Genomic DNA, 18,751 nt, shown 5'->3' on the forward strand with positions numbered 1-18,751 from the left:
GCTCCTGGGAATGAAATGTGTGAAGAAAGGAAGGAAGAGATCGTGAGATATGCAACCATGGTAAAGGCAATCAACATCTGAAAGACCAAGAAGATTTGACTAAGAAATCTCCCGGAAAGATATGAAGACTCTGTTGGAAGTCTAGAAAAAGATGGAGACACTTGACAATGGATATCTTTGGGAGATGTGTCAACATGTATACAAGATGTTGATACCTACAGGAAGATGTCATGATGAAAGACCGTCACAAAGGTAATTTTGATTTAAGTGTTCATTTCTTATTTTTGAACAAATACCTAAATGGGTTTATGCAGGTCTGCCAAGGGAAGAACTGTGAATGTCTTCCAAGAGGACCATGTAGAAGAATGTAAGATTCTTCTGAAAAATATGGCATAAAGAAGGAAACATGAAATGAAGCAAGACCAGATGAAGACTAATGGATCACTTTCTGATGAAAGGAATAATGACATGACTGACTCATGGATGAAAGTGATGGATGGTCTGTGCCCTATGAAGAAGCCCCAAAAAGATGAAGACTCCTTGACAAAGAAATTCATGACATCGAAGGAAGGAGCTCTTCAAGTAGTTGGTTGAGGAGCTGATGTAGGTCCCTAATTAAGAGGGAGCCTGAAAACAAGTTTCTTACTTGGAAGAAACATGGAAATTCCTAAGCCAAGAGGGAGCTTAGGTACATTCCTTCCATAGGAATGTGTACATCCCATTATTGGAATTGATATGTCCTCCCTAATGGAGAGGGAGAGATAGACACATCATTCTGGTCTTCACTTGGGAATACATAATGGAGGATTGGGTAAACATATGGCATCTGATGATCTTTGAGGATGAGATAGGGCATCCAAGATAAGAGTAGTGGTAGAGGACCGATATTCTTTTAGGATTGACTATCCAAGATAAGAATAGTCCAAGTAGGTCATACTCTGTGAACACCTGGGTGGAGTATGTACCTTGAGAGACAATGATTATGGTGTTTATAAATCATTGGTCCCGCCATCATTGTGCTTTGATCATGTGGATAGAGATGTTAGTCAAGGCCTTGCTATGTGACAATGCTGGTTAAATATGATGCTAGACAGATGGGTTACCAATCTGATTCTTCTTATGAGAAATTCTTTAAATTGAGAATGACCAAGTACCATTATGAATACCTCCCTAGTTAAGCGGGAGTGTTGAAAAGAGTAACTAGGTTCGGTCTTCATAATGACATGTATTGGTGACTTTTGTAAACGATGTAAAGAAGAAGATAAAATTATTTTGTAATGCTTGCTTCATTAGTTACATGAGCAAGAGATTTTATTTAGATGTCTCCCATTGAGAGCCTTAGGATGTGTCATTAAAGTCAAAGAGTCAATGTCATGTATGAAGAACCCTTCTTGGGGATATAACAATGTATATGAGTCTATAAAAGTGTCTAGAAGCCCTCCGACGATAAGCACAAGTCCTCCTCTTCAAGTCGGCCTCCAAATGAAGTAAATGACACATTTCGGCTCAACTATTTGAAGACGCAACCCTTCATAAAGACAAATCAGCTTATTTATAGGACAACCACTATAAATAGGCATGTAGAGTCTTCGCATAAACACATCTCAAAAATTTGAATCTCACTCTGAATTCGGATGGGTAGTCACAGTATACAGTTCGGATCTCCACAATGAAGAACTTCAAATGTCACACAGTGAAGATGTTGGCATTATGACACAGATTTGGCACTATGACACAGGGGTTGTCCTTGATGGCAACTCACTTAGAAGACAGATCACAGTTCAGACTCACAGAATGAAGAAAGAGAGGTATACGCAGGTTCCCCATTAACCAAGCCGTGTGTACACGCGGGTTCGCAGACCAAAAGGAGCGTATAACATACACATGCACTTTCACGGAAAGAAAGGTGCGTACATGTTGGAAAACTAAGTTTTGGTCCGTGGTATTTGGTCCATGGTATTTTGATCCATGGTATTGGTCCAAGGTATCTTGTCCGAAGTGTTGACCCCAGATATTTGGTCCAAGGTATTGGTTCTAAGTAGTTTTGGTCCATGGTATTGAGTAAGGCCTAAGACTATAAAAGGAGGAGAAGATCTTTAAGCAAAGGCACTCAAGTATTGAATATCTAATGAAGAGCAAGATCTAGTATACAGATTATTGGGTTATGGTGCATAGCTGGATCTGAACCAAGGATGAACCTTAGCGCTTGATGAAGGATAAGATCTAATGATGGGTGAAGATCTTAAAGCTTGAAGTGAAGTATCTTTATGCGGTTTTGATCATTTATCTAAATAAATGGTGCATGTTGTAGTTTGTAAATATGATGATCTGGGTATAACTGAAGTCTGAAATTGTTGTAAAGTTTAAATCATCATTTACAGATCTGTACGCAGGTTCACTTTAGAAAAGGCACGTATACACACTGGTTCTGCATATCAAAACAGCGTATACATCTTAAATTTGATTTGCAAATCTGTACGCAGGTTCGTCTTGAGAAAAGTGCGTATGCACACAGGTTCAACACATTGAAGTAGCGTATACCTCATAAAATATGTTTTAGCTGCTTCTGTTTGCTGTTGCAGTGTTCTGGGTTCTAGTTACTGTATTCTGGTTACAGCATTCTGAAAGATCAGATTGAAGGGTTGTCAAAGTGATTGGTTGATTTAGTTGTGGTTGGTGCAAAGGAGATTGATTGATTTGATGATTGAATGATGCTATTGATAGATCCAGTCTGAAAATTTATGAAACGTGGTCCCTAGAAGAAAAGAGAAGGTTGTAGCCTTCTGTAGGCCGGAACCTACGTACTAGTAAACATATCAACTAGTACAAGAGCTAGGGGGTTGTAGCTCCCTTCCAGTAGAAGCTAGAGAACGAGAGAAGGTTGTAGCCTTCTGCAGGTAGAAGCCTGCGTACTGGTATAAGACTGCACCAGTACAAAAATTGTAAAAAGAAGTTTCTAATTTAAAAGAAGATAGAGACGATTGCAGCAGGTGGTTTTCACCCACATTGGGTTTCCACCTTATATCTTGTGTTCATGTGTGTGATTGTCTGTTCTATTTTTACTGCACCTGGTTACTGTTTATATGGTTCTGATGCATTGATTAAAGATCAACATATGATGAATTAATTGAATCATAAGTTTGCAAGATATACGCTAGTTGCCTTAAACACAGTTGTGTATACACGCAAGTTCCATTAACAGTAGTAGCGTACATGAATCTGATTATGGAAATGAAAAATTATTGACTTGCTAATACTGATTCACCCCCCCTCTCAATATTATTTCCAACAATTGGTATCAGAGCAAATCCTTCAGTAGAAGCTTGATCGCTTGAAGGAAGATCCATCATCATGAGTAACCACGAAAGAGAGGGATCCATCAAACCACCAATCTTTGATGGGAGCAACTTCGTTTATTGGAAGGTAAGAACCACAGCCTATCTTCAATCTCTTGGAACAGATGTCTGGGAAATCGTAGAAGGAGGATATACATTTCCATCAACAATTCCTACAAATTCGGCAAGTAAAAAGCAATATGAAACGAATGCCAAGGCTGTCAATACATTATTGAGGAGTCTGTCACAATCAGAATTTGCCAAAGTTATGCATCTCAAATCCGCCAAAGAAATATGGGACAAGATCGTTCTAAGCTATGAAGGAGACACTCAGGTAAAACATGCAAAACTGCAAACTCTCAGAATTCAATATGAAACTCTCAAAATGCACAATGATGAAAGTATAGCTAGTTACTTCTTACGTATAGATGAGATTGTTATTTGCATGAAGAATTTGGGTGAAGAGATAAAAGAAGTTACCTTAGTTGAAAAGGTTTTAAGATCTTTGTCTACTAAGTTTGAATCAAAAGTATCTGCCATAGAAGAAAAGCAGGATCTTTAGACTATTACTATGACACAGCTGCACGGAATCTTAACTGCTTTCGAAATGAGAAAAGGAGGTCCATCAGATATGAGAGAAGCCGCATTTAAAGCTTCAGGGAGAGAAGAACTCAATGAATCAGGACATATTTTAGAAGGAGAGGAAGAAGCAAACTTTGTCAAGAACCTTCAACAGGGTTCCGGAAGATTCAGAGATAAACTACCTTTCAAATGTTTTGCTTGTGGAAGAGTCGGTCATTATGCTGCCAAATGTCCTCATAAAGATAAGATTGATAAAGGTAAGGAATCAGCTAAATGGAATAGAAAACAAAGTGTAAGTAAGAAGAGCTATACGCATGAAGATAGCGATGGTTTATCAATTAGTGATTAAGATAAAAATAGTAATGACTATAGACTTTTGATAGCTTTTGAAGATGATGATTTCTTGGATGCTTTAGATGAAGATGGCCTTTATGAAGAAATCTCTAAACTCAAAATATGTTTAGAAGAAAAGAACATGATTATAGATACTTGGACATTCCAGCTTGCAGAAAGAGAAAAACACAATAAAAAACTAGAATGTGAAATTGTGGGTCTAAGAAAGGATACTGAGAAAACAAAAGTTCTCAATCTTAGATTTACTAAAGGATCAGAAACATTAGATGAAATTATCAAAATGCAACGTTCTCCTCTAATAAAGACAAGTCTTGGATATACTAAAGAAGCATCTCAAGCACAGAAGCCATCAACCTCCACTAAAAGCTATCTTGATGCAGCAAAGAGCAGTGAACAGTTTGACAATCGTCAGCAAAGGCATAACGCAGATCACCAGGTAAATCATGCTCAATTTACTTCAAGGATGAATAGAAGCTACAACCAATCTCAGGTAAATCATACTCAATCTGCTTCAAGAATGAATATCAACAGAAACTACAATCACCAAATCAGTAGCTTCAATAATCACAGGAACTTCTTTAATGGCCAATGTTTTTCATGTCATAACTTTGGACACAAAGTTGCTCAATGTGTTGTTTATAAGACCATCATGACTAGAGAAGCACGAAATCAAATAAATGTGACAGGGATCATGAAACAAACCTACAATAACTTTTCTCTTCTTGAAAATGAAATAAAATGCTCTATCTGCAACAATTTCGTCCATGAAGAATCTGAATGCAGGAGTAAATTTTGGCAAACATCTCAGAAGGAGAAAACTTCACTAAGTCCCAAAATATGGAGAAAGAAAGAACCGCAAACAGAAATATGTGGTATAGCTTTGCATGCAGAAGGACAAGAAAATCAGTGGTACATCGACAGTGGATGCTCAAAACACATGACAGATGACAAAGAAAAACTTCAGTCATATAATGCCTTAGAAAAGGAAAAGAAGGTCTCATTTAGAAATGACACTCCTACTGTCATAAAAGGTAAAGGTTCTGTTCTCTTAAAAGAAAAAGTTAAAGCTGGGAATGTTATGTATGTTGATGGTCTAAAGCATAACCTATTGAGTGTCAGTCAAATGTGTGATCAAGGAAATGAAGTAGTATTTCGATCAAATGGATGTGTTGTTCGTGAGCTTGATACAGGAGAAACCGTGATCAAAGGTATAAGAACTCCAAACAACTTATACATACTCAAGGGAGGACAACAACAGTGTTGTCTAAGCAAAAATGATGAACACTGGCTATGACACAGAAGATTGGGACATCTAAGCTTCTCTCAAATAAGAAAAGCATGCAGATTCTAGGTTGTTCGTGATCTTCCTAATATCAGCATCCCAGAATATACAATATGCAAATCATGTCAATTTGGTAAGCAAACCAGAGCGCACTTCCCTGAAAATGAAGGATCAGCTAGTAAGCCTCTTGAACTTGTTCATACTGATTTATGTGGACTATCAAGGAAAAAGTCACCTCGTGGAGAAGAATACTTTATATTGTTCATTGATGATTTTTCTAGAATGTGTTGGATAAGACTTCTAAAGCATAAAGATATTTGAAAAATTCAAAGCCTTCAAAGCCTTGGTTGAAAATGAATCAGATCGCAAAATCAAATGCCTCAGATCTGATCGAGGAGGGGAATTTACCTCGGATGAATTTTTTTTCTTTTGTGAAGAACATGGAATAAAAAGGCAATTCTCCACTGCAAGGACTCCTCAGCAAAATGTATAGTGGTAGAAAGGATGAATAGAATTGTTCAACAAATGGCTCGTGGTATGCTAGATGAGTCTGGAGCTCCTGCAACCTTCTGGGGTGAAGTTGCATTCGCTGTCATCACTATTCTCAACCAAGCAAATGTTCGGGTAAACAGCACTCAAACTCCACATGAACTTTGGTATGGTAAGACTCCTACTGTAAAATACTTCAAAGTTTTTGGAAACAAATGTTTCATCAAAATGACTGATGAAAAACTTGGCAAGTTTGAACCTAGAGCAGATGAAGGCATTCTCCTTGGTTACTCTTCTCGAAGTAAAGGATATAGATGTTATAATAAAAGACTTGGGAAAATTATTGAAAGTATTGATGTTGTGGTTGATGAAGCATGCAAAAATCCAAAGCAAGTAAAAACCGAAGATTGTGAAGAAGATGAGGATTATCCTCCCACATCAAATCAGATTAATTTTGAAGAAGAAACCAATGAAGCACCAGAAGAACAGATAACGGCAGAAGAAAAGACTCCATCCAGGTATGTTCAGAAAAATCATCCAAAGACTCAAATTTTGGGACAGAAAGAGGCAAGTGTGCAGACAAGAAGAACTATTACAGAAACTTCAAGCTATCTCGCATTGTTTTCCTCCATCGAACCTCAAAATGTAAATGAAGCATGCAAAGATGAATGTTGGGTCAAGGCCATGAATGAAGAACTTGAGCAAATTGAAAAGAATAATACTTGAGAATTAGTTCCTAGACCTCATGATAAGAATATCATAGGAACTAAATGGATATTCAAAAACACGCTGAATGAAAATGGAGAAGTTATTAGAAACAAGGCCAAACTTGTTTGTAAAGGATATGCTCAACAAGAAGGTATAGATTTTGAAGAAACTTTTGCACCTGTTGCTAGACTTGAAGCCATAAGAATGTTCCTTGCTCTTTCTAGTTTTCAGAAATTCAAAGTATACCAAATGGATGTAAAATCTGCCTTTCTTAATGGAGACTTAGAAGAAGAAGTCTATATTGAGCAACCAGACGGATTCATTCTTGGAAATGATGCAAAACTTGTATGCAGACTCAGAAAGGCTCTCTATGGTCTAAAACAAGCTCCAAGGGCCTGGTATTACCGTCTTGACAAATATCTCCATCAACAAGGTTTTTCAAAAGGATCAGCTGATAGCAATCTATATACAAAGATTGACAATAATAAATTGCTAATACTTGTTGTGTATGTTGATGATATCATTTTTGGTAGCAATGAAGAAGCCATGAGTCGGAATTTTGCTTTGGTAATGCAGCAAGAATTTGAAATGTCCCTGCTTGGTGAGCTTACATATTTTCTTGGTCTACAAGTTCAACAAAATAAAGATGGTATTTTTTGTCACAAACCAAATATCTCAAACATATCTTGAAAAAATACGGCATGGAAGATTTTAAACCAATATGTACCCCAATGGTAACAGGATGCAGTCTCAGCTCAAATAATGAATCAGCAGCAGTACATTGACCAACCTACAGATCCATGATTGGCAATCTGCTTTATATAACAGGTACCCGACCAAACATCATGCATGCAGTGGGAATAGTTGGAAGATTCCAAGCAAATCCAAGGGAATCACACCTTCAGGTAGTCAAAAGGATTTTCAAATATCTTCAAGGAACACAGAATTTTGGTTTATGGTATCCTAGAGATACAGATCTTACACTTCATGCATATACAGATGCAGATTGGGCAGGAAGCGTTGACGACAAAAAAAGCACTAGTGGTGGTGCATTCTATATGGGTTCCAGATTAGTGTCTTAGTTCAGCAAGAAACAAAGTTCAATTGCATTATCTACAGTTGAAGCAGAATATGTGGTTGTTGCATCTTGCTGCACACAACTCCTTTGGATGATGCAAACATTGCAAGACATTCAGATCACATGTACTCCACCCATCTCCATTCTATGTGATAATACAAGTGCCATCAGTATTTCAAAGAATCCAGTCATGCATTCCAAGACCAAGCACATACCCATCAAATATCATTTTCTACGTGAACAAGTGCTTGAACAAAAGGTCAAATTGGAGTATGTTCCCTCCAAAGAACAGGTTGCTGATATATTCACCAAACCACTGCCCAGAGAGACATTTGAATATCTCAGACATAAGCTGGGAGTAGTTGATGCATCATCCCGCTGTTAAATCTTATCTATTTTAGAGAAAAGTGGTTATACGCGAGTTTCATGAAGCGTAGCCACATACATACGCTGGTTTCTGTGGATATAGTCGCATATATGTTGGTTTGAAGAAAAGCAGTGGGCCAGACTCAGGATGAAAGGAGTCTGATATGGGTCTGACAGTGATCATCTGGCACAGGTTCAGGGGGAGCATATACTTCTAATAATGCATTGTTGGCATTATCTTAGAAGATCTTGGTACAAATTCACAGTTGTTTTTTATTCAGGTGGAACAGGTTCAGGGGGAGATCATGGTTGTTGGTCTGGATGTTGATTGACAGATGCTGCTGATGATAGTTGTTGATGACTATCATGGTCTTGTTTCAGATATTTGGTCTCTATTATATATGTCATGTATATCTTTTAATGTCAAGGTCATGAAACGACCTATTTTGTTACCCCACTATGCATGGGATGGATGATGTAATGTTCTTGTTTTGACATGTATAAACAATTGGTATATCCCCACTTGGTTGGGAGATGGATGTATGTATGAGTCATTGGTGATAGGAAGGTCATTTATGATGTATGTATAGAGTCATGTCCTTCTTTTAAAATATCTTTTTATTCAGGGGGAGCATGGACTCGAGCATGAGATTTCAGCATGTACTCAAGAGGAGCGTAACCCTTTGCCCTTGATGACAAAGGGGGAGAGTGACTTGGGGTTGCCATCAAGTCCAAAGGGGGAGATTGTTGGCATTATGACACAGATTTGGCACTATGACACAGGTGTTGTCCTTGATGGCAACTCACTCAAAAGACAGATCGCAGTTCAGACTCACAGAATGAAGAAAGAGAGGTATACGCAGGTTCCCCATTGACCAAGCCACGTGTACACGTGGGTTCGCAAACCAAAAGGAACGTATAACGTACACATGCACTTTCACAGAAAGAAAGGCGCGTACATGTTGAAAAACTAAGTTTTGGTCCGTGGTATTTGCTCCATGGTATTTTGATCCATGGTATTGGTCAAAGGTATCTTGTCCGAAGTGTTGACCCCAGGTATTTGGTCCAAGGTATTGGTTCTAAGTAGTTTTGGTCCATGGTATTGAGTAAGGCCTAAGACTATAAAAGGAGGAGAAGATCTTTAGACAAAGACACTCAAGTATTGAATATCTAATGAAGAGCAAGATCTAGTATACAGGTTATTGGGTTATGGTGCATAGCTAGATCTGAACCAAGAATGAACCTTAGCACTTGATGAAGGATAAGATCTAATGATGGGTCAAGATCTTAAGGCTTGAAGTGAAGTATCTTTATGTGGTTTTGATCATTTATCTAAATAAATGGCACATGTTGTAGCCTGTAAATATGATGATCTGGGTATAACTGAAGTCTGAAATTGTTGTAAAGTTTAAATCATCATTTACAAATCTGTACGCAGGTTCACTTTAGAAAAGGTGCGTATACACGCTGGTTCTGCATATCAAAACAGCATATACATCTTAAATTTGATTTGCAGATCTGTACGTGTGTTCATCTTGAGAAAAGTGCGTATGCACGCAGGTTCGACACATTGAAGTAGCGTATACCTCATAAAATATGTTTTAGCTGCTTCTGTTTGCTGTTGCAGTGTTTTGGGTTCTAGTTACTGTATTCTGGTTACAGCATTCTGAAAGATCAGATTGAAGGGTTGTCAAAGTGATTGGTTGATTCAGTTGTGGTTGGTGCAAAGGAGATTGGTTGATTTGATGATTGAATGATGCTATTGATGGATCCAGTCTGAAAATTTATGAAACGTGGTCCCTAGAAGAAAAGAGAAGGTTGTAGCCTTCTGTAGGCCGGCACCTACGTACTAGTAAACATATCGACTAGTACAAGAGCTAGGGGTTGTAGCTCCTTTCTAGGAGAAGCTGGAGAACGAGAGAAGGTTGTAGCCTTCTGTAGGTAGAAGCCTGCATACTGGTATAACACTGCACCAGTACAAAAATTGTAAAAAGAAGTTTCTAATTTAAAAGAAGATAGAGACGATTGCAGCAGGTGGTTTTCACCCACATTGGGTTTCCACCTTATATCTTGTGTTCATGTGTGTGACTGTCTGTTCTATTTTTACTGCACCTGGTTACTGTTTATATGGTTCTGATGCATTGATTAAAGATCAACATATGATGAATTAACTGAATCATAAGTTTGCAGGATATACACTAGTTGCCTTAAACACAATTGCGTATACACACGAGTTCCATTAATTGTAGTAACGTACATGAATTTGATTATGGAAATGAAAAATTATTGACTTGCTAATGCTGATTCACCCCCCCTCTCAGTATTATTTCCAACATAAGAGAATTTGGATCTCTCTGATATTTTGGGTGACAAAGGACAATGAAATTCAGATACATCTCTGAGATTTTCGGGTGGACTGTGGCAGTGATAAATTCCGATCACAGAAGCTCGAATCACAAAAGTTCGGATCTCTAAAGGTCAAGGAATTTGAATCACAGTTGCAGTGACTAAGTACATAAGGAAGTTCGGATAGGCGATGAAGGAATAACGATGAAGTTTAAGGGCAAAGCACATGAACAACAGTTCGGAGGGAAAGTCTACATGTCATAGTAGAAGATCACAGATTGGTCAAGGTAAGATGATCTCGGTGATGATTATTAGATCTCAGTGGTGGCAATGTTTCACTACTAAGAAGATCAAAAGGGAAAATGAGTCAAGAAGAGGAAAAGAGCAGAAGACAGTCAAGGGAACTTGTGTCTTGGTCTTGGAGTGGCAACTAGGTCAAGGGTCTTGGTCTTGGTATTCGTCAATTGGAATCTCTATAAGAAGAATTTGTTCGGGTTTTCCTCTCAAAGAAGTGAGAGGTTTTGGCCCTAGCTGATAGCCTGCATTCTGTGTCTCTTGTCTATTTATGTTTATGCATTGGTAATTGTTTGATAAATAAAAACACTAAAAACTTAAGCATCTAGAAGATCCTAAACTAATGAAGTAAAAGTCAATCACAAGCAGTTACTAATCAAGAGAAATCATCTAATGCTAATGCCCTAGATTTCTCAACATGGACCTCTAAATTTGTCTTCGCTGGAGTTACCAAATAATATTATACAGGATTCTAGGTAGCAAGCTAAGCCATATAGTTGGGTTTGGCAATGATTAGAGTCAGTTTGAATTCGATTTTTTGATTAGGTTTGAATGAGGTTCACCATTATGTGTGTGTGTGTATATATAATATACAAAAAATTTAAAATGAAATATAACGTAAAATGGTAGGAAATATCCTTGCAGTTTCCAAGTCCATTACAACATTTTTTTATGTTTATTGATATTTATTTCCTACCATTTTACGTTATATTTACAACCTTGAGCTGCGACATGAGTTTACAAGATTGAGCCATGGACTTGGTCAACAGCCAAGAGGTTTGATGAAGTTCACTGAACCTCAAAACTTCTTTTAGGTTCGCCAAATTTCGAACTTAACCCTGAAGTTCGACAAACCTTGTGACATAGGGACTATCAAGGGAACAGCATTGAAGGACAGAGAATAAGAAGCTGCAGATGTTATGTGGATGGCAACCACTGAAGCCTTATGAATGTAATGTATTCCAGATTATTATTTTTTTTATCAATTTTGCAACTGTACAGCTGCAATTTAGGCAGCATAGTCGAGGCAAGTTCTCCAATTTTGTACTGGTCAGTTAAGTTAGTAAAATGTGATTTCAGAATTTAAGTCGAGAAGATCTAGTTTTGAGGCAGACTTTACTCCTTTCTGATTTTCAAAATAGAAAGGAACCAAATCTGTGTCATTGCTAGATGCAGATAAAGACTCGTCTTTGAACAAAATTTGTTTGCCTAAACCTTTCTTATGACCCTAATAACCAGTTCCAAAACAAATAGCCAATGAGAGAGAAACGCAGTAAATATAAATCATATAAGGCAAGAGTAAACCACAATTTGCCCTAGAAAAGACCTTTTGTAGCATCCGTCAGATAAAAATAATTTCCTCAAAAACTCAGCAAAATCCCTACAGTGAGTCCTCTATATGTTATACTGTATTCATGCACTTTACAACTGCAAAGTTCCCAGTAGCAATACCATGACATAAAGCTTTTCTCCAAAGCATCTTATGCAGGGCAGAGACGGAATGTACAATTATCTTCAAACAATACAGGGAGCGAGAACTAGAACAGCACTGCCTTCTTCACACTCGTCTTGCTGTATTCAACCAGTGCCATGTTACTATAGTCCAGCTTTAAGACGTGCACCGATCCTCCTCCTCTTTTGGGGTTCTTTGGTGTCTATATGTAATAAGGATAGTTGCCCTGTCAAAAAAATACACTACCGCAGTCTTCAGACTCTCCTTATCCTGCATATTGTGTGCAAAATTGAGCTTTTTGTTACGATCCCTTCTAGGTCTAATGCAGTTAGCCTATGCCCATACAGATAGAGCTTCTCTCAATAAATGAAGAGGTCGCATCTGTGATTGTAATGCTCGTTAGCCCAGTTAAGCACATGCTCAAGTCAAGGAAAGGCGACTTCCTCACCAAAGACCCTGGTTTGGTCCCCTCAAACTCATATTCAAAGATGCTAGCGTAGGTGCCTCTACTAGATGCTACGCAAGAACTTCCCAGATCACAAGGATCCATAGCGCTAAATGGAGGAGTATAAGCACCCAGAGATCAATATATCCTTTGAGAAACGCTAGAATGGGGTGACCTAAAGCGTTTGGACCCTGCCTCTCACGCACCCACGTATAAATATTATAGCATTATTATCTAATAGCATGCGCATTTGATAAATTTCCTTGAGCTTCAAACTGTCAGGAGCCTGGTGTCCAAGCATTGCATTCAAGCTTTATGTTTTGGGTGAAGGTCACGTCCTTTTACCCTTCTAGCTTAATTTGAATCAGAACTCATCTTCTTGCTTTATCCAACCAAATAATGCATTGTTCGGTAGCATGAAATCAAATCCATTCTTCACGAATCAACGCACAGTTTTTGGATATACGATCAATAATTAGGCGGAAGCAACTTACGCCTGGGAACCCAAGTAAGAATAGATAATCAAGCAAAATACCCGACATAAGCACCGAAGCCCACATAATCATTATTATTTTTTATTACTTTGGTTGCAGAAGAAATTCAAACCCGTCTCATTTAAATTCTGAAATTAAATGTAAACATGAAAAAATTAGAGAACAAATATCAGGCTGATTTGGCTGGTGAAAAATACCTTCGCCGTTAAGATATTACGAGCTGAGAAGATGTGAGAGATTTGTTGATCTAGGCCCATAGTGCTAATAAGCTTTCCCGCCATTCTTGCCTCACTTAGCTGAAGCAACCAAGTTTCACGCGAGATATGAATCAACAGGGTTGTTTTAAGTAAATATAATGTATTTATTTGAGTTGAGCGTTAAACTGGATTTCTTGAATATAATTTATTTATTTCCCTTGAAGTTCAATTAGAACATTATGAATTCGATTTTCTTATCGGTTAGAGTTTTTTTTGCACGAAAAAAGCCAGATTGCTATTAATTCATTATGAGAAAAAACAGTACATCATAAAACTATTATGATAATCACATAGTTATGTCGAACTTTGACTAACCAAAACTTAATAGAGGTAGGCAAAATCATAGCCCAAGACTACAAATCCCCATCAAAATGTTCAGAATCAAAAGAAGGCAATATATGAGTCATCAGCAGATAAACAGGGCCAGAAAATTTGGAGAACCAAGCAAAATAGAGAAATCATAGAACAGGGGGCATGATACATACCAGATAGGAGGAGAGGAGTGAGAGAGTTATGTACCCAGCATAGTGAATTCCTGAATATGGTGAATTTTGTCCCCCACAGTTATATTCATCATCCAGACTTCGAATTGAGAAGCAAGGCCTTTTTTGATAGTGAATCAGCAACTTTGTTTTTTCCTCTATCAATATGGTCGATAGAATAGTCCTTTCTGTAATTCTTTATTGATTCTATTATGTTCAACCATCCCAAAAGGTTGAGGTTTTTTATGACGTGTATAGACCGAACATGATCGATTATAACCTTTGAATCCCCGAAAATTTGCAGATCTTGAATGTTGAGAAAGTCACAGATGGTGAGAAGACCTGCCAGCGCCATAACCTCAGCTTTGTTATTCGACCCTTTACCACCGTTCCAAAAAATTTCAATATGTTGACCCTCCATAGGGATAATATAGACTCCACATGCACAGCAACCAATTTGGGCCGCCCCATCAAAATTGGCCCGAGGGACGCTCGAGGGATCTAGAGAGATTGCCTTCTTTCCACCCATTCTCAGAATATTTTTGGAGAAAAGACGAGCATTGAACTGAGAGAGAATGGATTCATAGATGGAAACATAATTTTCCATCTTTGAATGAAAGAGGGCCCTATTCCGCCATTTCCATATGGCCCATAAGGACAACAAGGGAATAGGTCTCCAGTCAATTTTCATATTACCCCACCATTCAAAAGCTTCCATGATGGAGGGGAAAGAGATCCTGCTGAAGCCAAAATGGACAGCCAAATTTTGCCATATCTTTTGTGATTGAGGACAGAGTAGGAAGATATGAAGGTTGCTTTCTACGTTTGACTTGCACAAGGGACAAATGGCAGGCCCACTCCAGTTCCTTTTTTGGAGATTATCCCATGTTAAGTTCTTGTTGTGGAAAACAAGCCAAGCAAAAATAATGATCTTGAGGGAGCAACCTATTTTCCAGAAGGAGGATGGGAAGATGTTCTTATCCTTTAGAGTTGTCTAAAGATTAATTCTTTCCCTCTATACGCTTAATAAATCTTATCAATCTACACATAAGATGAAAGATGAATTCATTAATTCTAGAGATAAGATGAAAGATAAATTCCCCCATTTAATAATAAAAAAATTGTTGATTATATTTTGATTTTTGATATTTAGAATTATTATAAATATTGAAATGTAATTTATCTTAAAATATAAAGTTGGTTTTATTAATATAAAATGTATTTAATTGTTCATTAATTTATTAATCAATTTTAAATGAAAATTAGTTTATAATTCTAACTTAACGTAACAATCAAAAAATTGTTAATTATATTCATATTTTTTATATTTAGGGTTATTATAAATATTCAAATATAATTTATTGTAAAATATAAAATGTGTTTAGTTGTTTATTATGTCACTCCCAAGTGACATTTAGCTTTTATGTTTATGTATTATTTTTGGAGTTCGTACAGAAAAATTTTGGTGTCATATAGGAATATTTCGTTGTTTCAAATGTTAACCTTAGCATTTGAGTTGTTGATGTTTTTGCGTCGTCGTGACCTAGGTTACAGAGGCCAAGGTGGGACATCAGCAAACTCGTGTGGCAATAAGTGTTAGTGCAATTGCATTGTTAGTTTCCCAAAAAAACCAGTTAATGCAATCGTGTTGTGAGGTAGTTGTTGATCTTCATTGTGTATGTTGTCGACTATGTGATTCATTCACAGAGCATTGAATAAACTAATAAAACGGATGTGTTGTTGAGTATATGATGCAGTGACAAAGCATTGAATAGAATGTATAGTGCATTCACGGAGCATTCAATAGAATAATATAATGCATGTGTACGAAAGTCATCGAGTTGTTGTTGCACATCTTTGGCATTAACAAAAAGTAAAGAGTAAGATATGGTGAGGGTTCATGAAATGTCGTTGAGCTTTGGTTGGCTTTGTAAAATGAAAAACGCACGTATTTTTTTGTGCATCCAATTCATATAGTTGCGGATTGAATTTTGCGGTGTTCCTGCATTTCTTTCCTAGATGACATTCACTCCCAGACAACATTGGCAGTAGTGTTGTTGTTGCATGCTCCCCTTAGGCAAAATGTTGTTGTTGTATGTTGTCCTGAGGCAGAATTCGTGTGGTTGGCTTAGGTATGTATTCAATTGAATTGCAAAAAAAACATCGAAATTTTGCATCATGTAGGTTGAATGCAGTAAGGAGAAGCAGATACTTTAGTGCATCCAATTTATTTAGTTGTATGCTTAATTTTGTGGTGTTCCTGCATTTCTTTCCCAGATGACATTTGTAGTGGTGTTGTTGTTGCATGTTCCCTGAGGCAAAATTATTTTGTTGTATATTGTCTTGAGGCAAAATTCGTGTGGTTGCCTTAGGTAAGTGTTTCGAATGACTTACAAAAAGACATTAAAATTTACATCATATCGGTTGAGTGCAAAAAGAAGAAGTAGTATCGCATGTTTATATTGGGCTCGATTTTTGTAACATACATACCATTGTCAATGGAAATCACGTTTTCTTGTTGCGGAACATCAGTGTAACACCCCTGGTGAAAATTCCATGTAATAAAAGTTAAAAACAATAACCACGGTTGATGGGCCACTTATTCCAAGTTGAATGTTGCGCAAGACATCCTAGTGGGTGTTCATTTGGTTGTTTATGGCTAAGGAAATTAGCAAAGGCAATGGCTAAGGTTTTGGAAAGGCAAAATGGCATTTTTGGCACAATTATTTATGAAAATAATGGAAATTAGGAGAAAAGGAAGGTGAAAAGTCGGAGGTTGCATGTGAGGAGGAGAATGAAGGGAAATAATGGAAAATGAAGAAAATAGAGGCCTCATTCATAAAAAGGCTTCTCAGGATCAGTTGGTAACCTTTTGTCAATTGAGTTTTGGAGCTCTCTCATTATTCTCTCTCTCTCTCACTCTTGAACTCTTAGAGTTTCTTGGAGCACTTTGGCATTGGAGCAAGAAAGGCAAGAGAAGGCAAGAGAAAGCAAATATCAAGTAGGGAAAGGCATAATCGAGCAGTTACAACAGGCTTCATTGCAAGTATTGACTTGCATGTGTATTTTCCTTGCTAGATTTGGCATGCATGGGATTGCATGTGTTTTTTTCTACCATGGCATGGGTTTTGCGAGGTGTGATAGTATTCTCAGCCTAGCCTTGCCATTTCCTGATAGCTTTGAATAGATGGGTTCTCTCATTCAATTTATGTGGGATGGCCCAATTAGATTCGAAGCTAAGTGGGGTGGATCTCTGAATTGACAAACACATGGCCTGAGTGGTCCTTGAACCGGACTGAGGATCATGAAGCCATTGGCCTAGTAACCCTTGAACCGGACTATGGGTTGCGGTAAAGCCAGAATGTGTGCCTCGATGGACCTAGGAATCCTTGTCAGTGAATGGCGGGATATACGGTAAGCCAAGAGGTGGATTTTCTCTTCGTTGGGCCTAGTGATCCTGGGATGAGATGCACGGTAAAGCCTGAGAGACTTGGAGGCACTCAAATTCCTCACGGTGTAGGTGGAGAACTCTGGTGGCATCCATGTTGATTGGTGTTTTTGATGTGTTCTTTGAGTCCCACATTCATGCTTGGAATATGGAACGGGGTTGATTGGCTTAAGAGAGACTTGGCTCAACCAATCTATTGTCGGGTGGAACATGGTAGTACCATCTCCGGTTGGTTCATTGCATTCATTAATGAGAAACCAATTCCTTTGATTTTCATGTGTAAATGTATTGATGTATATGTGGATTTTGATGGTTGATATGTTTATGGTATTTATGTTCCTATTATGTTGGTTATATGTATATTTTATGCCAACATCTATGTATGGCGCTCAGTATGTTTTTACTTGTATATGAATGGATAATGCGTATATGACCTAATAGAGGATAATGCAGCAATTGACATTAGGGAACAATGGTTTATAGAAATTCTTAGATAAGTATGAGATCCCTACACTTAATTTTGTTGTTTACACCTGTAGGTTACATGATGATATGTTTGACGAAATGCTTGTTATGGCTAATAGATCCATAACAGCAGTGGAACCTAGGGACAGGCTGCTTGAGTGGTTGACTTGTGTCTTGAGGGTTATGTTGATGATGTTGGATGACTGTGTGTGATGTTCCATTGATTCCACTTCCTTAAGGTCACATAGGAGGCCGAATTTGATCATAGTAGCCTCTTGTCTCATGTTTACCCTGGTTGGCACAGTTACCTGGGTGGATGTGGGAGGAGGGTGTTACAGAATGGTATCAGAGCATGGCTCAACTCTTAGACTGGATGGGCGGTGTGTGATGGTCATGCATGCATGTCAGTTGCATGTGTGTCTCTTACACTTGCATTTCATATGCTTGTTGCAATGGCTTGATGATTAATTATGGTTGTAGTATGGTTGATTATGGATTATATGTCGCTTACATTTTGATTTTATGTCGCCTACTTACATCCTTGTATATTATGTTACATTCTTTTATGTTTTGATTACATGTATCTGTCTTGTAGGTTTATTACAAGAATTGGTCGCTTATGTTTGACTACATGTGTTTATGCATATGTGTAGCTAATTAGGCATTGCTTATGCATGTTGTTGGTTGCATGTGGCAATGTGTACAATGGAGTAATGGTTGTTGTCATGCATGAGATCGTAGCATGCATTGTTGATATGGCCCTGCATCGATGACTGGACCCTAGTTAGGGTGATGTTTATGTGTTGATACATGTGTTTGTGTATGTCTATATGTTGTTATGATTATGTTATACATGTGTCGCACTGATTTGGT

At 37.8% G+C, this 18,751-nt stretch overlaps 1 protein-coding gene across 1 annotated transcript in view; it reads right to left on the minus strand.

The window, feature by feature from the left end:
• The window catches only part of RAD51B (DNA repair (Rad51) family protein), a 265,335-nt gene extending 251,756 nt beyond the window's left edge, over nucleotides 1–13,579 (minus strand). Inside the window, exon 1 of the mRNA XM_089418067.1 lies at nucleotides 13,424–13,579. Coding sequence (XP_089274193.1) covers nucleotides 13,424–13,507 — 84 coding nt within the window. The 5' untranslated portion in view covers nucleotides 13,508–13,579. The remainder of the gene's footprint in view (nucleotides 1–13,423) is intronic.
• Between the last annotated feature and the right edge of the window lie 5,172 nt (nucleotides 13,580–18,751).

The sequence above is a fragment of the Pinus tabuliformis genome, chromosome 3_2 (genome assembly GCF_031772625.1).
Source record: "Pinus tabuliformis cultivar Carrire ecotype Pingquan chromosome 3_2, CPIR1, whole genome shotgun sequence".
Taxonomy (NCBI): Eukaryota; Viridiplantae; Streptophyta; class Pinopsida; order Pinales; family Pinaceae; genus Pinus; species Pinus tabuliformis.